The sequence below is a fragment of the Astyanax mexicanus genome, chromosome 18 (genome assembly GCF_023375975.1).
Source record: "Astyanax mexicanus isolate ESR-SI-001 chromosome 18, AstMex3_surface, whole genome shotgun sequence".
Lineage (NCBI taxonomy): Eukaryota > Metazoa > Chordata > Actinopteri > Characiformes > Acestrorhamphidae > Astyanax > Astyanax mexicanus.
The window spans coordinates 22,943,858-22,968,640 of NC_064425.1; the positions used below are offsets into that span (position 1 = coordinate 22,943,858).

Below are 24,783 nucleotides of genomic sequence, written 5' to 3' on the forward strand. Positions count from 1 at the left end.
AACTCTGATTCTGGTTCTTGCAGTAATCAGATTATCAGAATCAGAATGCAGCAACAGAGCACTGGTCCCCGATCATCGTTTATGATTACAGGCACATGTTCACCTTCCAATCAGCCTCTCCAAACAGAAGTAAAAGGAGCGAGCGGGAGCTGGTTTGTGTGCCGTCTGCTGTTGTAATCTAACTTACTTACAGTCCCCCCCTCTTCCGCGCCTGCAGTCATGCACTGTCACGGCACAGTCAGCATGGGAGCACGGATCGATGGCGGAGCATTTCTCACAGCACGAACACACCCGAAGGCGCTCCGTCTTTCTCCCTCTCTGAGGATGGATCATTTGATGGTGCCTTCTCTCAACTACCATAGAGAGGTAATGACTAGCCCATTGTCCCCTGCAGGTGACCCATGGAGCAGTGTCCCACTGGGACACAGTCATTAGCACCATCTCTCTGGAGGTCACGCAACCCCATCGCACTGCAGGCCCCGCACCATTTATACAATTACTGCCAAACCACTGGATGAATGAAGGGAGCCACTGCCAGACAGACTGGCAGAGGGAGCGAGAGTGACAGGGGAAGGTGGAGACTGCTGAAAAGGAAATAATAATGACAAATGCAGGTTTAAATGAATGGACACATATTAGAGAACACACCCAAACACATAGAGAGTACAGTTTAAGTTAGGGAGGCAACGATTAGTCAATATTAGGGCTGCACAATATTGGAACATTTTTACATTGTAAATCTTCTTTCTTCGAATATATTTATCACGATATTCAACAATGCAGGGCCCATGACGTCACCAGTCCTGCCCCCACCCGTGTACTGTCTCGCACCCGGACCAATCACTCCGCGGCAAGCACTCAAAACCCGAGGAAAACATCAAAACAACAGTAACCAGTTCTTTAACCAGGCATTTAAATGGCATTTTAAAAGGTAAATAAGAATTTTTGCGTGAATTCAGCTGTAACTGGAAGTATCTGTGCAAAACTGTGCTGGACTGAGGTGCACGGCTTTCAACACACGCGTTTACGAGCACATGCCCAACCATGTGGATGGAGGTCATGCGGTTACCTCCTGTTTACTTCTGCCCCCTCCCCACCCTCGCTTTAATCGATACATCGTGCAGCCTAGTGTACAGTTCAAGTTAGGGAGGCAACGATTAGTCGATATAATCAACAATGTTGGTTTATTAAATTTGTCGACTACAAATTTCAACGTCAACTAATCTTTAATTTGTAACAGTCCTGCATTACACAAAGTGCTGGGGACATAAGCACAATGGGAGATGGGTAAATGGCTCACTCACACAGTTTAACTCCAAAAGTGCCCAAACAAAACAGATTACATATTTACTTATTAAATATTAGTACTTTCCACAATTAAACAATATCCCAACATTTAAAGCCTTTTAAATGTCATTTTCAGCTGTTTTTCTATCATTTTTAGAGATAATTAATTGCAGCTTTAGTTCAAGTACAGATAAAGTGATTATCAGTTCCAGGCAGTTGGTAGGTGTTGCAACATGGTTGCAATGGTATCTCAGGTGATTTCTATGTTTCCATGTTAAATGGTTGGTAATGTGTTACGAATTGGTTGATATGACAAAAAGAGGATTTCTGTGATGTTGCTATAAAAGGATACTAGGGTATCCTAGGTGGCTTCTATGGTGTTGCAGAGTTGTTAAATGGTTGCTTTAGCATTTTACAGGTTTGCTATGTGGTTGATTCATGGACGCTACTGTAGGTGGTTGCTAGGAACTTGCTATGCCTTTTCAGGTGAATGATAATGTGTTGCAATGTGGTTGTTATGGTTGTGGTGGATATTTGCTGTTGTTTAGAGGATGCTATGGTATCGCAGGTGGATGGTATAACATTTTACGTATTTGGTTTGTTTTGGAGCTGATTAGTGATAGTTAAGTTGTCGCTATGAAATGTCATCAGGTGGTTGCTATGGTGTCCCAGGTGGTCTCTCAGATGCTGTTAGGTGTTTGCTATGTTAAGAGGATGCTTGATGGCAGTTAGGGTAGGGATGCTATATGAGTGATTTTTTTTATTTTTTATGAAACCAAACAAAATGAAACATTTGTCTGAAAGCTAAATACAGAGTACCAAACACATTTTATTACTGGGTTTGATTAATTTATCATCAACTTTATTTTACTTACTCAAAAACACCAAAAGCAAAATATTTGGTCCATCCTGAGCTATTAATGATCATTCATTTTACAACAAAAATGGACAATATGTGTTGCTTAATACAAATCATGTCATTTAGAAACTGTTCGCAAAAATAATTTGGAGTTGGAACAGTATCAGTATCTTAATAACTCTAAATGCAATCAATCAGACAAAATAAAAATATGGAAGAATAATAGAAATTAGTTACCTAAAATTATTTGCAATGTTTATATTAATATACAGTCTAAATAAGAATCCAAATAAGATCTTCAAGCTTGTATATTAAGTATGTCCCAAGAAAACCCTTTTTTATTAAATGCACAGAAAATCTGAATTAGGAAAAGTCTTTTATTATGTAAATGAGCAGTAGAAAACTGCTTCCTGGATCCACAGGCCTGCAAAGGACAGGCTGCAGGAATATCAGCATGCAGCATTGTTCTCCGGGAGGATAATCCAGTTTGCAGCGGCGGTCCGAGTTGGGCCGAGGGGCTAACCAAGGCAGGAGCAGATGCCAGGGTCTGCATCTGCTTCTTATCACCCACTGCCCGACCCAGGCTGACAATAGCAGCCCGGCAGCCAGAAGAGCAGCTTACGCCTGCTGAGCTCCATCTAGCAAAAGAGCCGCCCTCGTGTCATCCATCACACTTCAGCCACCATTACCGCTGTGGTCCGCTTATGGTAGGTGGAGGTATTTAAAGGGACACTTCATCCAAAGCCAAGAACTGACAAATGCCAGTAGGAGCTGGAAGAGGGTGTTAGCTGGTTTCCGTTATTTCATGATCTGTAATTCCTTATTAACAGCATAAGTAATAATTATAACTAACTATAATTAAGTATAATTACTAAATAGATATTTAGCTATGCTTTAATCTTTGCACTTCGCTGTGGACGTCATTAATCTGGAATTGTTGACTTCTCGCTTTCATGGTGGCCAAGAAAGCATGTTAAAGGCCTGGGAAAATGGTATTGATACTCAGATACTCTGAATCTCTGGACCAAGCTCTGTTTACTTTATATTATTATTATCATCATCACCATTATGATCATTATTATTATTATTATTATTATTATTATTATTATTATCGCATCTATTTTCCTTCCAATTGTTCTACAACTTTTATTCTTTGCAGGCGTGAAGGTCACTTTTTCTCATTTTGCTCACTGTGTTGATCTGGCCATTTGAAGGTGGGGTGGGGGGCCATGGGGGGGAAATGTGAGGTAAAATATATGACTGTCTTCTCTTTCTATTCTTTCTATACCTTCCTTCGCCATTTTCTATCCCCCCCCCCCTTTTATGTCCCTGCAATGTACCCTTATAACTCATCCTACCTAAAATGACAAAAAAAAAAAACACTTTGCTCTTACAGGGTTTAGAGCTAACCCTTTACATACCCAAGAAAATATGTAAAATAATAAGCTTAAAGTCCTTGTCTTCCTTGTGTTATACTGAATAGTCACGTTAGAATATAATAAGCCTGCAATTTGAAGGCGTTAAATAAAACAATCCAAAGATAGCACTGTCAAGAAATCATCGGTTCTCCCCCACTGTCTCGATTTCCCACCTACTGTCTACATCTCCCCCATCATGTGACAGTCACCAACCCGGCGAAGTTGTCCGACACTGTTGGACAGCTGAGTGCACTTCTCAGAGATAACACTTCTCAACTCAAATGTTATCCAAGTATAGGACCTAACAGACTCCCATGACTGGACAGCATTGCTGGGGAAAGCTGGGTTACACCATTGTTACCACCAGCCCAATACACCAAAAATAACGTGTTCAGTAACACCTCACTTTTATAGCCGTTTTAATATGATCTGTTGCTATGTCTGTATACTCAGTGTACCTGTTGGTTCACTTGATTTAATTATATTTCAGACAACACTGGTGGAGCCATGATTGGACTTATCTTGATCTACAGTCATCGTCAAAGAAAGAAGAAAGAAAGTAATGTCAGCATACCACCAAGAAGGACGAACCACATCCAACAGGATTAACTGTGGACGAATTAGGAAGCTGTCTGAAAGGGATGTTCGGGTGCTAACCCGGATTGTATCCAAAAAAACATAAAACTACGGCTGCTCAAATCACGGCAGAATTCAATGTGCGCCTCAGCTCTCCAGTTTTCACCAGAATTGTCCGTCGGGACCATAAATTATTGTGGTCTAAAACCAGGTGTTTCAGTTTAATTGTCCAACCCCTGTACTTATTATATATAATATCACTAAACAGATGAAAATTAACTGAACAGGAAAAGTTTTCTTTTTTTGCATTTCTATCAATGCAAAAACAAAGTTAGAACACCCTCACATTTACTACTACTTAAAACACCTGCAATTAGAATCAGGTGCAGCACATCAGCTGCAGATGATTAGAACATGATTAGAGAGGACTCTGGAGTAGCCAGTCTTATTTAATCCTCAGACATTAGTTGGGTTTACTCTTGATTGTTGTAATGAGTGGTGTACCACAAACTCAGAAAGAAGATTTAATAGGAATCAGTTGTCTCAAAACAATTAGAAAGCAGCCATTCCACTGTCTACAAAAATAGTTTTGTGTAAAACAACTCTCAACATGGTTATATCAGGTGTTTCTAGAAAGTGCAGCCCAAGAGCAGACCACACAATGCGCAAAAAAGTCTGTACACTGTGTGAAAGTACAGAAGTACAGCATCTACCATCAGAGAGAAAAGAACTGCACAAGATTGAATTTCAGGGAAGGTGTGCAAGGAGTAACGCTTGCTGTCAAAAACAAAAGAAAAATAAAACCAACCTCAAGATTCATCTGTCCAAATCACAGCCCTCTTTGACAAGATGTTCTTTGGCAAACTTTAGTCTTGTACAGGTTTTCTTTCTTTCTTTTTTCAGTTTTTTTTTATAGTGGGCAGAAAAAGACAGCGGCATCTTGTGAGCGGCAATTTGTCAAACTATATTATATAACAATATAACTATTGTTACAATAATAATAATAATAATAATGTTTTATTCACATTATATACACTGTATACAGTACATATATATGGAAATCCGAAAATCAAACTTGTCACTAATAATATACTTGGCAGTTGGCTCTGAGGACAGACTGGCCTTTTAATGAGCTTAAAGGTCTCCTTTAAGGCCCACAGGCAGAGATAATGCCAGGCAGCGACACCGTCTCGTCAGAGAGGAGCTAACAGTGCTTGGAACAACATGGATGTTCGTTCCTTTGTTATTTGTGCAAATAACACATCAGTGTTATATGCTTTGCCCAGTAATTCAGAACTAAGGAACAAATGGTTAGAATTTGTCTATTGAACACCACCAGCGAAGTACAATATGAGATAAGGAGGCGTGTATATGTCTTAAAAAGTTCTGTTTATACTAGTTACTTAGCTTGCTAGCTATCTTGTGTTAGTCCAAAACCCTGAGGTTTTGTTCCAACAGCTTGGACGGCTCTGCTGCAGCTCAGCCAACAAAACCCAGGGGATTTTTACTTTCTGGACCTGGACTACCCACCTCCGTGTGTTTACATAGGATCTCCGGTGGATTTGGCGTTTTACTGAGACTCTAAATGTATAAAGTAACATATGACATGAAAAAGACTGTTATTAAAAAGTGTGAAAATGTCTTTTTTTTTTTTTACGTTTCTAACCGCTGCCCGTATCGCTGTGCCAATCAGAGGCGATGTGTTTGCATGTATGAATACTCATGAGCAAGAGCAGAAATCCTATCATTGCACCCCGAACACTCCTCCACTGGACTAAAGCAGCATTATACCGGATCACTGGAGCACTTTTTATTTTACAAAAACAGCTCCCATAGCATTCACTTATATTAGAGACTAAAACTAAACATTTTAAAATGAATAAAAAAAGATGGAATAAGACCTTTAAATCAAAGCTGTCTCTGTAATAAAATAGTGTTCAGGTGATGGGCAATATCATACCTAACTTTCCTCTCAGACTGATGTAACTGGTGAAAATACACAAGGTGCCTACTCACCTTCAGTTTGGAATTGTGAGGAACAGCTGGTGTGTTGTCTTCTTTTGGTGGGATGTGCAGCTCCCATTTCCCAAATTCTTTCTTTTGGTATGGATGAGCGAATTTATCCCAGCCATCTATCAAAAGCAAAAAAATAAATAAATAAATAAATAAATATATATATATATATATATATATATATATATATATATATATATATATATATATATATATATATATATATATATATATAATATTAATATCTTAATATTGATATATATTAATATAAAATTTACACCAATAGTTTTCCATTAGGTAATGCAGTACAACAAAGTAAATTCAAGTGTGTTAATTCCAGAAAAATAACTATTAATATTAATTAACTAATATTTTTAATACAAATTATGAATTCTGAGATACACAGTTTACTTTACAATAAATTTCATCTTCAGTTTAGAGAACATTTTAAATACTTAACTCATGTTAATTAGCTATAGACATAACTGCCCTCAGCATAGGCAATACTTCAACACTTTGCTGATCACTGTCAAAAGCATTTACATGGTCTTTGCAAAAAAATCATCTACACGCTAATTTATGCTCAGCATCAAATAGGGATATAAATGAAGTATATATTAGCTGAAGTTGCACTGGTAGTCAGTAATCCATTATGTCATGATATCAACATGCACTCTCTGTGCAACAATGCAGAAAAAGAAATGATAGTGTGGAATGTTTTTTTGACTGAAAACTAACAAAATTAAACAGAAAAGTGGAAAGATTTGAAGGTATTTATTAATTTTGTCACTTTTTTCATTACTGCATACATTAAACAGCCCAAATGATTTTTGACTTGCTTCTCAAAGATAACATCATTGTTTGGTATAAATTATATGGCCCCTTCACCTAATTTTGGTAGCGGAATATTCTGTACATCCCTAATGCTGGGTAAATTCGTCTTTGGAAAATAAGGAAAAAAAGGAATATTCAATTTGTATTGGAGCAGTAAAACGTATTAATTGACATGCAATGTCACTATTGCGAATGCACCCATTGCGATTACTACAGTGAAACAATATATTGTACAGCCCTAGCTGAGTTCAGAAATCAATATTTGGTAGGATATCCCTGGTTTTTATCACTGTTTTAATGCAGCTTAGCATGTTCTCCTCACCAGTCTTACACACTGCTTTTGGATAACTTTATGCCACTGCTGGTGCAAAAATTCAAGCAGTTCAGCTTGGTCTGATAGCTTGTGATCATCCATCTTCCTCCTGATTATATTCCAGAGGTTTTCAATTTGGTAAAATCAAATAATTTTTAAGTGGTCTCTTATTGTGGTTCATCCATACTATATATTATATATATGTTTAGTACTGTGCTGCTGAAACTTTTGCTGATGAAATCTGCAACCCAGACATCACCCGACACAAGCTACATTCCCTGATCCTCCAGGCCTGTAAGCCAGCTATCTCTCAGCTCCAGCTTGCTCTAGGCCTTCAGTCTTGTCTGGGTGAGCTCTGTGGAGCTCCAGCCGTGAGACAGATTTGGCCAGTCTAGAAGGTTTCACTTTCACTGGCCCTGAAAAACTCCCAGGTGTTTTAGTAATATTTTTCAGGTCACTGTCCTGCAGCAAGGTGAAGCCCGTTCACTGTTGCTGAGGTTTTGAGGCATTTGGAGCAGTTACAGGGTTTCTGTGTACTTCAGAATTCATCCTGTTGCTACTGCTGCTGCTGCTGACGGACACATAATCAATACTAAAGTGAACTACTAGTGAGTCTACTGGCAGCCATGCATACCCACGCCACCATGCTTCAGAGAAGAAAGAGTGAAGTGAAAGTTTTTCTGCTACACCACCTCATTTAAAAAATGTCTATAGGACAGATGCCTATATTAAAAACTCCAGTTTCTAAGCAGCCTAAGAATCTGTATTTTTATTTATAGTAAAAAATGTAACATAAAATGATAATACCACCCATTAGGGGAAGAGGGAACGAAGGGTAGAAATTTCATAAAATTTTTTACTGCTCGATATATTTTCATGCATTTACTAAACTACTATTTAAAATGTATTTATTTAACACTGAACATTTTAACATTAAAGTAAACATACCAACAAAGCAAAAAACAGTTTAATTAAAAATATATGGATCATTGTTCAGTATTAATTATATGTTTTTTGTACACTTCAGTTGCTGATTTTTGGTGTAGTTTTTTTCCTTTCCTTTTTTCCTTAAGTTCCTATTTATATTACAGGTTAGATCGGGCCCAAAAAATCCGACCCGACCCAGCCCGAGCCCGTGCACGTTTTGCCCGAGCCCAACCCGACCCGAACCATAAACTTTCATTATGAGCCCGAGCCCGACCCGCCCCATAAACTAGCTGTTTTCGGGCTGTTTCAATGAGCGAAATATGAGAATTATGTTAATTAACACTGTAACATAGAAGCATAGAACTATTATTTAATTAAAATGATTTTTAAGAACAGCTACACACAGTGCTGCAAGTCAAACGCGAAGGAGTTCACGTGCGAGAGAAAGAGAGAGAGAGAGAGACACAGAGTGAGACAGAAAGAGAGAAAGAGACACAGAGATAGAGAGACCGGGAGAGAGAGAGATTTGCGTGTTCTGGTGTGAGCTACTCACAGGTAAAGGTTCTCTTTTATCTCCTCATATTCTAGTCCGATAAATAATTCTGCAGCTCCCTCATTGTTTTCTGTCGTATTTTGAGGCTAGCGCGAGCACTTTCAACTAACACCGCGGACCGCGAGGTGCCGCCGCGCTTGTGCCGAATCCGCTACTGAATCCGACTCCCTGCTAAATCCGACTCCCGCTTCGCGGACAGAATCGGCACAACACCCCCCGCTGTACAACTGCGGGAGTGAAAACAGCGCTTATGAAAAAATTAGTTTAGTTTCACTTTCAGTTTTCGCTATTTGGTTCTTTTTCGTGAACAATAATAACTGGTTACTTAGCAACATTGTGATTATCACACCAGAGCTTTATTTAAGAATAAAAATATAATTAAAAAACGCCTATCTCAAACTATTTTCTGGAGCCCGACCCGACCCAGCCCGAGGAATGTGGTAGTAAATCTCGCCCCGGATTTTGGGTCAGGTCGGGTTCGGGCAGAGAATCTAAGCTCTCATTTATATATGTTGTGGCGAACTAGCCTAAAGGACGGCACACTGGAGACTCTTGCATCTTTTTCTCCGTAGTTTTATTCCTCTCAATCCACATAAAAATAAACCCATACAGCAACAGCCTCGAACGTACGAGAGAACCACTCTCTAGAATTCTCCCTCTCTTCTCCTGATAAACCCTCCCACTCTCTTTATACCCCAGTTCAGAACCCGCCCCTCGCCTGTTCACTCTGAATCACGGTTGGCTGGCACCTGTTCTCTACGTGGCGCCCCCCCCTTAACCCCTAAGATCCCAGTGGCAACGCCACATGTTTAACTCTTATGATGTCAGATGAATGCACAGCAGCATTAGCTGTCATTTTTGCATATACATTCTTTCATATACAAGTCTTTACAAAACTTAAATGCGGAGGATCCATTAATTTTATTAAGGAAAATATATAAAACAGATGCAGAGTCAGGTTAAGGGGCAAAAAACACCAGGACAGCTCATAAGACATTTTTTCTAGCATTATAACTTCCATTGTATAGTTTTGGGCTTGGGAGTGATTAGATATGTGCTTTTATATGTAAGAATGGAATGTATTTTATAATATAGATTTTTCTTTTAAATGTTGCATGTCAAGTTCTTAATATACATAAAAAGTTTTAATAAATATAAGGTTTGTTTCCCAGACAGGAATCAAGTGAAAGAACTTGAAGAAACACAACTGGAATGAACTCTCGCTGTTAGTTTTCTTATTCATAATCTAATTATACAGCACACAAAGTTATCCCAGCAATAACTGAGCGGCTGAATGTACAATATATGTGTAAGAAGAAGTCATACATTTTTAACTTAATGGAGATGTCAAAACTCACAAGTGTAGCTGACATTCTACACTTTTAAACTTTGTACTCATTATTTTGCTTTATGTACAATATACTGTGCAGAAGCTCACAACTAAACGAGCTAAACTTAATCCAATCGAGTTTTTTTTATAAACTGTGATGCTTCAGACAGGAAAGCATTAATCAAACACAAGGCCAAATAATATTTGAGCAATTCAGGCCGGATTTGAACACAGGAAACAGTGAAGAAATATTCTTTATTCTCGCCTTTTCTTTTCTCAGAGACAGAGATCCCTTTATTGAATAAAAAAGAGAAAAGAAGAAGGTTCTCTGTGAAGGCAGACTCTAATTTTATTATATACGCCAGCCAAGACACTCTTGATATCTTTAGTTTTTTTTTTTTCCTCCAGAGGCAGATCTACATAACGTTGTTTTTATCTAGTATTACAAAAAGACTCTAAACTAAAAAGCAATCAACTAAAAAAAATCCATAAAATGCAGATGAAGGTTTATGGCTTTCACTTTCATTACATTCATTCCTGTACTTTATGAATTCTTTACTATATACACTGCACCACTAAAACAGTAATGACCCAAATAAAACAGCACCCAGTCGTTTTTTTACCGTGGCTCTCTCTCTCTGTTAGTGTTGTGCAATTTCAATAATATTATTTTTAGTGCTCTGAAAAGGAGTGCATGGATATACCTTGGGCTATGTTTCAATGAAGGGCGCAGGATATAAAAACAAGGAAATGAGCAGAACTTACAGGACGGAAACTAATTGACGCAATCTCATCAACCGAACAGCAGGACACATTTCAACACAAAGCTGAGAACAGAAAGAAAGAAAAAAAAAAAAAAACAGATAAATAAGACTTGTACATACTGAATTCTCCAGTGAGGAACAGCGCCTCAGCAGCTGGGGCCCACTCTTTAAAGACGAGGCTGTTGTCTGGCTGGCGGTGAGCACCAAAGCTCCAGTAGCTGCGTGTGAACTGATCAAAGCCTCCCTCGGCCTCCTCCAGGAGTGAGAGCTGCTTCTGGAACAAGCCATATCTTCCAAAGAAAGACAAGAGGAGAGATACACATCATGAACCAGAGGTGAGGAGGACAAAACCTCACTATCCTCACCTTCAGAGCCTGAAGTAAAGCTCTGTAAATGCTCTTAAACATTAATATATGACTGATGTCTCTTTAAGAAGAAAAGCACATTATCCATTTGGTGAAAGTTGGATTATGTAATTCAAGGATGCTGAGGGTCATGTATAGTTCAGGAAATCAAAGAAAGACCTTCACAGATATTAAAGGAAAACTACAGTATCTCTGTACATAATCTCTGAAGTATTATTATTTTAACGGATGTCCCAATTCACAATCCAGTGACTCAGGATCTGTAGGCTGATCCAGGCATATTCGGATTAAAATAGCAATCCACTGTGCAATTAACAGACATTAGAGAATATAAGTTCCCCCACGTTATTGCTAAGATGGACGTGCTCTTTTTTGCAGTAAAGTATTAACAGGAGTGTTGAATGCCCTGGGTTTCCATAAACATATTTTAACGAGCCCCAAAAATTATGTTTGTAGCAAAATTAGCAATTTTCTGTCCCTTTTACTTAATTAATTTCTCACTCAGCGCTTCACATATAAGCGTTTACAGATTAGCTTTCAAGTGGTTTTGACTTAGTTTAATCTTAATTTTTTTGACTAAAATGTATAATAGTTTTAGTCACATTTTTGTCTTTTGGTTATTAGTTTTAGTCTAGTTTTAATGTCTTAAATTTTGTCATTTTATTCTCGCCTTGTTTTCGTCATGAAAAATAGGTTGTGAACCAAGATTTTTCGTCATAGTGTTAATTTTGTCAACGAAAACTGTTACAGACCCATCCCAAATTATTCACTACACCCTGCACTGCCCCTCAAAGTCTACTCTCTGATAACAACAACAACATGCAGTGCTACAGCGGTGATATACCTACATGGCACATGACACACAGTTTTTGGGACACACAGTTTTTGGGACACACAGTTTTTGGGACACACAGTTTTTGGGGGACACAGTTTTTGGGGGACACAGTTTTTGGGGGACACAGTTTTTGGGGGACACAGTTTTTGGGGGACACAGTTTTTGGGGGACACAGTTTTTGGGGGACAGTTTTTGGGGGACAGTTTTTGGGGGACACAGTTTTTGGGACATAGGTAAAGGTAAAAGTAAACTATAAACTGGATACTACAAAACTGAAATAAATAGCATTGACACAAATATGCACTGCTGACACATACTGTTTTCCTGTTAAAAAAGCTCCTAGTTGTTTTTATCCTTTTCATTAAGGCAGCAACAATGAAGAATGTCAATCTATTTGAAAACTAAATTTTATAGGAAATGCTTGAAAAAAAATCTTAAAGACAAATCCTATAATTACCATATTTTACGGCTATAAGGCGCAACAAATTATAAGGCACATTTTAAGCGACAATAGTAAGGAACAAGGGTGTCGCCAAGTTTCCTTTCTAATTCAACAAAATTGTAACTCTGTAAAAAAAATAAAAAAATAAAAAATAAGCACTGGATGTTAATCTACACAGATTTCTCTCCTGAAAAATGTTTATTTAGGTGAGTAAATCTCTTCCGATTACTTACAGTAAGATTAGATTTCCAGAATTGTAGTGCGGTTAGCAGCAGTGCTGGTTGTGGTTAGCAGCATTTGGCGCTGGAAACAGTGCTACACTGAGGAACGCTAAATGTTCCAGTAAACCGTGGCTCTATCAGCTAGCAGTTCGTACCATGTAGCTTGTTTTTACACAGTAAACACGCAGACTAAAGATCGATATACCCAGGTCTGAATGGCATAGAAGCTAGCGCTGCGGTTAGCGGCTAATGCTAATACTGCTCCCGCCTCGGTACTGGAGAAACTTAACTGAAACTTCTTTATAATGCTGTACTTCTGCAGAGCTGCTTTACAGCTCCTTACAACCTGACTGGTAAAATTCATACATAAGGTGCACAAGATTATAAGGCACACTGTTACATTTTTTTTTTTTCCCAAAAATTAAGTGCGCCTTATAGTCGAAAAATAGGGTAACTGGTGTGCACCCCGGGTCTTTACATACGCTCCGGGTATTAAATCAGCAGCACGTCTTATCTAAACTAGGGCTTATACAAACACAAATATAAGATTGGTTTTGCAGAATTAAGAGACTTGATTCAGATTGGGTGCAAAAATAACAAAACAAACTAACTAACTATCAAATAAATAAATAAATAATCGGGACATCCCTATTAATAAAAGCTATGCTATGTATTGAGCACCTCAGGCTCTAGTTTTCAACAACACAGTACAGAAGAATCTAAACAACAGGCCTTGCTTAATTTGATATACAACAAAGCAAAAACACTGGGATTGAAAAAACATCAAAACCCCAAAAGCTTTTTTAAAAATCCTCAGAATACCATGTTGATTCTCAGTCAAACAGACACTTCTGACTTTTCTACTCGTATCCAAACAAGCAATTCCGCCCTTACTCTAACACCAGCCACTGCTTTAGAAACACAATCACTCTCAATACACCAAGCCTGAGCTAATGCTCAGTGCTTCTGAAATTAAGAAACAAACAAGCAAATCTATCCATCACTTTCCACCCCCATTACTGCTGGTATAAATTACAGAGCCTTGCTGTGCCAGGGATCAAACAGCTTACTTACTAAGAGCATCAGTCAAAACAGTCAAAGTCTTTACACACCAGGACGTCTTTTATTAATATTACATTAGATAATCTATGATAAAACACTTAATGTCATTTGTTTAACATTCTGAGTCATTGCGTTGACACGGTATAGGGTAAACATGCCTATTAGGCATACCACATTTGAGCTCTAATTACTGAAAGAAAAAAGGAGGACCTTGCTTGATGTCTTAAATAAATAATGTGTTTGCTGCTAAATATTCCCAGCAATTATAAGGCAATCACCAAAAATTATCTGTATCTTCAAGCTAGAAAATAAATCGTAACTTTCAGCGCAAGTCAGTGTGAAAAGATGTTGGTAACACTTAAAAATAAGGGTCACAAATATCAGTATTTGCCACAGTAATAAACATTGTTAATTGTTAAGTAATGTCTCAACCTCTTATGGTCACAGTGCAGTTTGGTACTTTGCTATATTGTGATCATCACACTATAGCTTTTTTTTTTAATTAAAAAGAAGCATTAAAACACATAGGCCTATGTCACGGACCTTTCTCTTGAGTGGACTTGATAGGGCCTGAGGAAAGTGGTGGGAAATCTCTCCCAATCCTAGCCCAATTCAAGTTTGGCTCTGGCAGAGAATCTAAACGCTACATCCATTACATGCATTAAATAAAAAAAGCACTTTTCACTGAAAGCCAAAAACACTCACACATCCCTTTAACTGTCCATACCCAATGAACTCGCAATCATGCAAAAGTTCGCTATGGGAACAACTTACGACCGACAGACCCTGCTAGACCTGCAAAATTAACAAAAATCTGTACTTACAGACGGTCTACGAGCGGAGCTACGCGCGCTAGGCCTGCTAAGATCCGCGGCGTTTCCTGAGCCTGCTAGCCGGAAGCGGTCTCTCCGCAAGCGTTGCGCGAGGAGCCGAAAGCGCGGTAAGAGAGCCGGAGTCCGCACTAAGCTAATGGCTAACTCCAGCCGGCCAGCGGTTCCATCTCTCCTTCTCTCTAACGTTTGCTCCCTGCCGAACAAGATTGACTATCTCCGGCTCCAGCGGACATCCCAGCGCGAGTTCAGAGACTGCTGTGTGTTCGTTTTCACGGAGACGTGGTTAACGGACTCCATCCCGGACTCCGCGATTGAGGTGAGCGGCATGCTAAGCTACCGCGCGGACCGCGACGCCGGCCTCTCGGGCAAAGTACGTGGAGGTGGGGTGTGTGTTTACATCAACACAGCATGGTGTAACAACGCTGCGCTGATCTCCAGCTACTGCTCGCCGCTGGTGGAGTTTGCTGTAGTCAGAGCCAGGCCATTCTACCTGCCCAGAGAGCTTAGCAGCGTCTACATAATAGCAGTGTATGTAGCACCCAGTGCTAATGCTAATGCTAACGGTGCTAATGCTAACGCTCTGCAAGAACTGTACACTGTTATCTCCAAACTCCAGAACTCACACCCCGACGGACTGTTTATTGTTGCTGGTGATTTCAATCACAGTAATCTGAAGGCTATGCTGCCCAGCTTTCACCAACATGTGGATTTTCCAACCCGTGGAGCTAACCTGCTCGATTGTGTGTATACTAACATTCCCGGTTTGTACAGAGCAGAGCCCCGCCCCCACTACGGCTACTCTGATCATATTTCTGTCATGCTCATCCCAGCATACAGACAGCTCATCAGACGTGCCAAATCAGAGAAGAAGCAAGTTACAACCTGGCCTCCAGGAGCCATCTCTGCTCTTCAGGACTGTTTTGAGCACACTGACTGGGACATGTTCAGAGAAGCTGCTACTTCTGATGACTCCATCAACCTGGAGGAGTACACAGACTCAGTGACTGGCTACATCAGCAAGTGCATTGAGGATGTTACTGTCTCCAAAACCATCACATCCCGCCCCAACCAGAAGCCGTGGATGACTGCAGAGGTGCGTGTGCTGCTGAGATCCCGAGACAAGGCCTTTAAGTCAGGGGACAGGGCTGGCCTCCGAACAGCTAGAGCCAAGCTCTCCCGGGGATCAGAGAGGCAAAGCGCACCTACGCAAAGAAAATCCACGCCCACTTCCAGGACACTACTGACACTGCAATCGTGCCGACGTGCTTCAAGACGACCACCATCGTCCCTGTGCCGAAGAAGTCTCAAGTGTCCTGCCTTAATGACTACCGTCCCATTGCACTTACTCCCATCATCATGAAGTGCTTTGAGAAGCTGGTCATTTGGCACATCAAAAACCAGCTCCTGTCCTCACTGGACCCTCTGCAGTTTGCGTATCGTCCAAACAGATCAACAGACGATGCCATCTCTACTGCGCTCCACCTGGCTCTCACCCACCTGGACAACAAAGACTGCTATGTTCGAATGCTGTTCATCGACTTCAGTTCAGCATTCAACACCATCATCCCTCAGCATCTGATAGGAAAACTGAGCTTGCTGGGCCTGAACTCCTCCCTCTGCAACTGGGTTTTAGACTTCCTGACTGAGAGACCACAATCAGTCAGGATTGGAAACAACACCTCCAGCACCACCATACTGAGCACCGCCGCCCCCCAGGGCTGTGTGCTCAGCCCACTGCTGTTCACTCTGCTGACTCATGACTGTACTGCAAAGTACAGCTCAAACCACATCATCAAGTTCGCTGATGACACAACTGTAGTTGGCCTCATCAGCAAGAACGACGAGTCAGCATACAGAGAGGAGGCGCAGTGGCTGACGGACTGGTGCAGAACCAACAACCTATCTCTTAACGTGGATAAAACCAAGGAGATGGTTGTTGACTTCAGGAGAGCTCCAGGTGTCCACCACCCGCTGAACATCAACGGCTCTGCTGTGGAAATTGTGGATAACACCAAGTTCCTCGGTGTTCACATTGCAGAGAACCTCACCTGGTCCCTCAACACCAGCTCCATAACCAAGAAAGCCCAGCAGCGCCTCTACTTCCTGCGGAGACTGAGGAAAGCACATCTCCCACCCCCCATCCTCACCATGTTCTACAGAGGCACTGTAGAAAGCATCCTGAGCACCTGCATTACCTTCTGGTTTGGGAATTGCAACACCTCAGACCGCAAGACCCTACAGCGGATAGTGCGGACAGCTGAGAAAATCATCGGAGTCTCTCTTCCCTCCATCACTGAGATCTACACCACACGCTGCATCCGCAAAGCCACCAGCATTGTGGACGACCCCACCCATCCCTCACACGGACTCTTCGCTCTGATGCCGTCCGGCAGAAGATACAGGAGCATCCAAGCCTCCACTACTAGACTCTGCAACAGCTTCATCCACCAGGCAGTCAGACTTCTCAACGCACAGAGACAGAACTGAACCCCCACCCCACCCACCACTCACCCAACACACTCGCACAAAACTAAACTGTACACCCCCCCCCCTTACACAAAACTAAACTGTACACCCCCCCCTTTACACTCACAAAGAACTGAACTTCACCCACACACACACCCAGTCAGCACACAGAGGCTGACATGACTTTATTTGCTGCACTCTTAAAAACTATAAACTCTACCTCAGTAACTGCTGTGATTATATATGTTCTATATGTTACAGTATGTTACACATCTCTGCACCTTATCTCCACTATACACTTTATTATACCGTATCGGTACTGCACTGTCCTGTCTTTAAATTGTCTCGTCTTTTGTATTTATTGTATTTAGTGTTATAATTTTATGTTTAATGTTGCACTGTCGTCACTCCTGCACTTTATGTTGTCTATTGCTTGTTGTTCTATGTTGCACCATGGTTCCGGAGGAACGTAATTTCATCACACTGTGTACCTGTACTCAGATGTAATGACAATAAAAGCCTCTTGACTCTTGACTCTTATAGTGCGCTTAAAATTCTAGAATTTATTCAAAAATCGTCAGTGTTTCCTATTGTATAAATGTATGCATTTTACCAGCCAGGTTTTAAGCAGCAGTAAAGCCACTCTGCTGAAATGCAGCGTTATACAGGAGCTTCAGTTTAGCTCTCTAGCAGTATTAGCATAAGCCACCAACTGTGCTACGTGCTAGCTCTTTGTCCATCCAGAGGCTGTAGTCTGTTGCTAACCTCAGATTAGCCGCTAATGCTAATGCACCAGCTTTAGTGGAAATCTGGAAGTCTAAGCTTACTGTGAATAAACTGAGGCACTTTACTCACATATAAACAGTTTTCAGGAGAGAAATCTGTGTGGATTAACACTCAGTGCTCATTTGACTTGTTTGAAATGTTTTTTATTTATTTATTAAAAAAAAACACAGTTTTACTTACTTAACTTAGCTTAGCCACTCAGTGGCTAGACCTGCTGAATAAGAAGGAAAACATAGCGACACCCGTGTCTTTCTGCGAAAAATACGGTATTTTAATTCTGACATCACTCTGGAATAGCTGTAATCAATGTATTTTCTGTAAAAATATCTCTCTATAGATTTTGGTAGGATGAACAGCTACGTTTACCCTACATGACCCTTTTAAAGGAAACAGTCAAACTATACTTGCAGCACTTTTTAAACAGACATTTATTTTAGATTTATTTTTTTATTAATGCACTAAGCAGTTTATGATGATGATTTTTTCCTCCATCTAAAGTCTCACACATTTCTCTAAAACTCAATCTGGCCTGACCCTTAGACACAAACCAGCACATGATGCCCAAAGTCATGGTCATTACGAGTAATTCACAGGCAGTGGATCGGGCGAAGGATTTGCTTAGTGGCACCCCATAAAATAGTGTTATTCTCGGCATGTCCACCGGCTTGTGTCCCAGATGATTAGAGTCTGGAGAAGACATCCAAAACTGAATCTCAATCAGCCCGTCAAGGTGACTTCATAGGAAGCTGATTTCCAGCACAGTCATTACCGTAACTCGAACGGCTGCAGAATCAAAACTTGGGCCAACCCGCTTATTAGTAATAATGAGCGCACAACTGAAGCAGGCAGTAGTCGTCCTTGATATCCTAAGATACAATATACAGATCACAAGTTTTTTTGAGTGTGTTTTTCTTCCCACTTCAGGAATAAACATCAATTACAAGTAAAAAAAAAAAAAAAATGTGATTTAATGGTCGGTTTAAAAGTTTCTCTTTATGATTAAACTTGGGGAAAATGCTGCAGGTTGAACACTGAAAACAGGTAGCTTCATGTATAGCTTCACTATAGTTCTGCAGGGCTGTTCAATTGAATAGAGTCTCTAGTACCCTGTTGGGTCACCTCTAGAAGAGATGCAATATGAGATGCAGTTGGGCATGGATGCATCCTGCGGCACATTTGCACATAGATGTTGCAGCCAGGCCTGTAGAACCTGTAAAGCGGGCATCCCAGCAGGTCCATGCTGAATTACCAATAAAACTGCAAAACCGACAGGTCAAGAAAAGGTAGTAGCCTGGCAGAGACATTCTGGCATTGTTGGGATACCTTTGATTTAATTTGTGGACAAGCATTATCCTACTGAAAAATGCATGAAGCTGCAGGATGTACTGCACATAAACGCTGCGCTGTTGGTATCCCTTGTATCACTACTTGGAGCGACTGACTGCTGTATGTGAAGGCTCCCCTACGGTGGCCCAGAAAGGCAAATCACAACAACATGTACAAGGCAAACAAAAAGATGACAGCGCAACTACATTAACAAAACGCAGCAAAAAAAAAAAAAAGATGACCACGCAACTACATAAAAAATGCAGCATTAAGAGAAAGCAAATACATTTGCCACACCGGAAATGCTCCTGGACACTAGAGGGCGCTTTAGATTGTACCAAACGCCAGAAGTTTGTTCACGGGCGTAATTCTAGCCTAACGTAGTATTTTCTACTGAAAAACCTCCACAGCCCACCCCAAAACGCTTACCATTGGCAAGAATTATGCCCATGAACAAACTTCTGTACACTACAAGACATGACTGAATGCAGGACATTTTGCAGAACATTATGTTGTCAATGAGTGTATAAGTGTTTTTTACAAGTACACATTTTTCTGCAACTATATATTTAACTCCAAGTGTATTTAAAGATCACTGAGTACGTCTTCCAAACCGAGGCACTGCACAATACTCAAGGTTGGTAATATAATATAATATAATATAATAAAAAGGGTTATTACTCACAAATTCAGAGATAAAGTATACATACAGTACTCCTAGACATCAGCAAAAAGGGATTGAATTTTCTCTCATACACAAGGTCATGTGTATTTGTATGTGCTTAAATAATGCATTCGAATCATTGCTCCACTACAAAGCCGCAAGAAGAACAGTAGCTTTGATAAGAACAATATACCATTCTGGGATTACAGTCATATGACAAAGTTTGGGCACCTCTATTTATCTTAATCATTTTTAGGTCTAAATATTTGGGTTTTTGCAACAGCCATTTCAGTTTGATATATTTAATAACTGATGGACACAGTAATATTTCAGGATTGAAATGAGGTTTATTGTACTAACAGAAAATGTGCAATATGCATTAAACCAAAATTTGACCGGTGCAAATGTATGGGCACCCTTATCATTTTACTGATTTGAATACTCCTAACTACTTTTTACTGACTTACTGAAGCACAAAATTGGTTTGGTAACCTCATTGAGTTTTGAACTTCATAGCCAGGTGTATCCAATCATGAGAAAAGGTATTTAAGGTGGCCAATTGCAAGTTGTTCTCCTATTTGAATCTCTTCTGAAGAGTGGCATCATGGGCTCATCAAAACAACTCTCAAATGATCTAAAAACAAAGATTGTTCAACATAGTTGTTCAGGGGATTGATGCAAAAAGTTGTCTCAGAGATTTAACCTGTCAGTTTCCACTGTGAGGAACACAGTAAAGAAATGGAAGACCACAGGGACAGTTCTTGTTAAGCCCAGAAGTGGCAGGCCAAGAAAAATATCAGAAAGGCAGAGAAGAAGAATGGTGAGAACAGTCAAGGACAATATGGTCATGGGCTCAATCTTTTTTATTATTATATTTTACATTGCAAATACTGAAGACATCAAAACTATGAAGGAACACATATGCAATTATGAAGTAAACAAAAAAAAATAAACAAGCCAAAATATCTTTTATATAATATTTTATAGATTCTAGATTAGTAGCACCTTTTGCTTTAATACCAACTTTGCCCACTCTTGGCATTATTCTCTCACTCGACTTCAACCTACAACCTAAAATGGTTCTCCAGCTGTCTTAAAGGAGTTCTAGAGGTGCTGGGCTTTTGTTAACTGCTTTTCCTTCACTCTGAATTTTGGGTTTTTTATGCCAGGTCTTTGTGAAGGCACTTATTTTGTCGACTATCTAATTGCAGGTGTTCCTTTATAGCTTTAAAGTCTTTAATATTCATCTACAAGTAATTGTACTAAATACATTGCCTTTCTTTTTGTGCAGTACAGAGTTAGAAAAGAGGCAGTTAAGCGGAACTGTGGAAGCAAGGGAAAGATCTGGACAATGAAAAAAAAAAACAAATACAAGAACTTACACAAAGATAAATTGTGGTGAAATGTAGGCGTGTACTAAATATTTGGGAACTAATTGGTTCATTCTGATTCAGATTAAACAGCATACAGTCTGTTTATGACTTATAACAGGCCTATGAAATATTAGAAACAGAGGATTTATCCTTTTGCTCTTTTTCAGACAAAAATCATACATTTCATATCATACATCAGACATCTACATTTATCCACATGATGTACAAGCCAAAGCCAATTAATTGATAACATTCCCAACACTATTATTATCTACATTATCAACGCAATAAAAAAATCCAAACAGAAGAGTGGGAAAAATGTCCTTCTTACAAAAAAAAAAAAAAGTGTGCAATCTGCGATATCTGCCAAAGGCTATTCAGGCTTTGGCACATGCCACATTTTTGAGCAAGGCAGGTTTGAAAGGGTATCTGCATCAGCAGATGATTGCTCAGAAATGACTTCTGGTCAAGTTCTGCTCCTGAAATGTACACATATGTTCACTCAATTCACCCAACAGGCTTAAGCTAAAAATACAGCAATGGAACGACCCTCAAGATAGTGTCAGGGATTCCCTCAGGGGGAAAAGGTGCAGGCGAGTTGAGGAATATGTTAAAACAGTACAGTACTGGAGGGACCGGCATCCAACTTCCCTAACCTTCTGGTGAAACTTGGCAACCTTCAGGTATTTCATCAAATCCATCTTTAATAGTGTTCACAGCAAGTGACCCAGCACCTGTGGTTCATACAATCTCTCCACTGCTTTAATGCAGACGGGTCTGACAAGCTCTACTCCAATATTACAAATATATATTTTTTCTTTTTTTTTTTTGCCTGGCTAAATCAGGAGTGTTCACTAAAATATTTATCTGATATCTGTAGACAGAGCTTTCTCAGATTTTTTTTTCTCTCAAAAATGCTAATATATATCGATAATTCCATTTCCCTCTTAGGGTGTTTAAATTCAGACCAAACTGAAAAAAGTCTGAAGATTCAAATCAACCAGTTTGTTGCAGCAAACCATGGAGTCCAAACTAGGGGTGGGCAATATTATATCGTATACAATATATTGTGACAGAAATATCAGGATATTAAAAATCCATATCGTGATAATAGGGCTGTTCTGTCTTAAAAGTAGTCTATTATTTACTGTGAAGCTTTAGGTGTATTTATTGTACAAATGTTTTAGCTTGCACTTTATATGCATGCACTAAATATTCTGCTATATTTTTTGCTGCATTATATTATTTTATGCTATATTATTTATTTTGCCACATTATGATTGTTCTGTTATACTATTATACTATATTCCTGAAATATATGAATTATTTTAGTTTTCCTATATCGTCAAGTATATCGTTATCGCAAAAATACCGATACTGAAATATCGTGATATTATTTTAGAGCCATATCGCCCACCCCTAGTCCAAACCAAAGAAATAAAAATTTGTCCAAAAAACAAAAAAACAAAAAAAACAATAGAAGAAGAAAAAGAACAATTTTTTTTCCCAAAATCAGACTCCTCTACTACTGTCATAGATGTGCAAATGCACACACACACTCTTGCTTTCTTTTGGGATGAGTTGGGAAGTTTAGGGGTGAAATAGAGCAGTGATCATCCAACATTTTGACCTCACTAATGCACATTACTCAAATCAAAACCTTATAGCATAACTCCAATATCTAGTAAAACCCCCAATTGAACAATAGAGACAGTTACACCAAAAAAAGTAGAAGGAGAAAATTTATGTAGCTCTGAACAGGAATTCATGGTGTGATATTGCAGAAGCTTATTAAAATGATTCCACAGCGAATGCATACCATAATCAAAGCTAAAGGCAGCCCAACCAAATATTAATGTGTGTGACATTTTTATAGCCAGGCAGTGTATCTATCTGAGTCTAACTGTGTCTGCATCTATCTGTGTTTAAAACACAGACTCTAGGACCAGCAGTCTAAAGCGCTGCCACTATGGTCGGGACATTGCTGGTTGGAACCCTGTTCATATAGGTTGCCATTGGCTACCGGAGCCCTGAGAGAGCACAATTGGCCTTGCTTTCTCTGGGTGGGTAGATAGCACTTCTTTCCCCACATTTCTCTTAGAGTGATGTTGATCAGCACAAGGCGTCTGTGAGCTGATGTATCTGAACCAAGTTGCTGCGCTTTCCTCCGAGCGCGCTGTGATGCTACGCGGCAATGCTGCATCAGCAGCAGTTTGAAAAGAGGCGGTGTCTGACTTCACATGTATCGGAGGAGGCATGTGCTATTCTTCACCCTCCTGCTGTTGGGGCATCACTTGTGAAAGGGGCAGTCCTAATGAGGTAATGGGGGAGAAAATGGGATTAAAATTTGAAATAAAATTATATATATAAAAAAAAAAACACATACTCTTAAAAACTCCACTTTTGGCGTTATTTTACTGACTCACTAAACTGCACTGGATTATGCTGGAAACTCGATTTCAACATCATCAACCTTCTGAGAACACACACAAGTTAATAAACGAGAAACCTTCAGCAGTGAGTCTAAAAACAACACTCAAAGAATGAACAAAAATTCAGGCTGATGAAAATTTAAGCCCTTGGCCGGTTGCCAGCAGTTTGTAAGTATTCGGCTTCACCCCTCTATTATCCGCACAGGTGCTCAGTGCAGGCCTGAGTGAAGAAAACAGCTGGAGGAGATGTACGAGTTCACAGCGGAGAACACAGCCGGGCTGACACAGCCTGCATTCTATTACGGCTGGCATTTTACTACTGTCAGGACCTTGGCATTACTGAGGATTTCCCCTTTTGTACTTCGACACGGTGCCACACTGTAACTCAGTAAGGCCAACTCAGCTTATATGCAAAGGACATGTTGCCATAAATAAAGGAATAAACAGGAAAGCGGGTCAGATATTCACGAAAGAGTCGGGCCAGCCTGTTCTGCATTGTCTAAAAGCGGTCTCCTCTCACAGCTGTGAGGAATATACTGTGGAATATATTTTAGATGGCATTTGTTCAAGCTGCAGACAAAAAGAGCATTAGTTCTACTGCACTCCTCCTAATCCAATATGTACAGAGAACAGATCGCAATCATCACCATAATCAATAAATGCTGTATACTCCAGCTTTGCCTTGGCCTCTGTAACCAAGAGAGGAGACTCTGGAACATTAATGAAATTCACCCCAGCGATGGGGTTGCCAGGTCTCTTTTGAATTAGTCATCAGTAGTCCTGGCACCGTGCTACTCCAGTTAGGCTCAGCATGATTCTCAACAAGCTTGTGGAGTCGGACACTTACATTCATGAGAAATCCTGCTGGTGCTCTGGGGCATCTCGTACCAAGTTTGATCAACCGCTAACTGACACTCGCTGTGGTGCCTGCCTATGTAAAATTATTTATGCTTGGGGTCTTTCATGGGCCAGGCAGGTGCGGGAGGCACGCCTGTGGTTTGCGGGAGCTCATGCTGTGTCAGAGTCAGAAACTACCATGTGCAACCATCCTCTGAAAGGGCCAACAACTCACTCAGGCACTGCTAAACTCAGATTAACCAGTCT

The 24,783-nt window shown here is 40.0% G+C and overlaps 1 protein-coding gene across 1 annotated transcript in view; it reads right to left on the bottom strand.

The window, feature by feature from the left end:
* gbe1b (glucan (1,4-alpha-), branching enzyme 1b) overlaps positions 1-24,783 on the bottom strand; it is a 193,432-nt gene that overhangs the window by 156,099 nt on the left and 12,550 nt on the right. The window contains exons 2-3 of the mRNA XM_007236705.4: positions 10,995-11,164; positions 6,157-6,272 (exon numbers count right to left, since the gene is read on the bottom strand). Of these exons, the coding sequence (XP_007236767.3) occupies positions 6,157-6,272; positions 10,995-11,164 (286 nt within the window). The remainder of the gene's footprint in view (positions 1-6,156; positions 6,273-10,994; positions 11,165-24,783) is intronic.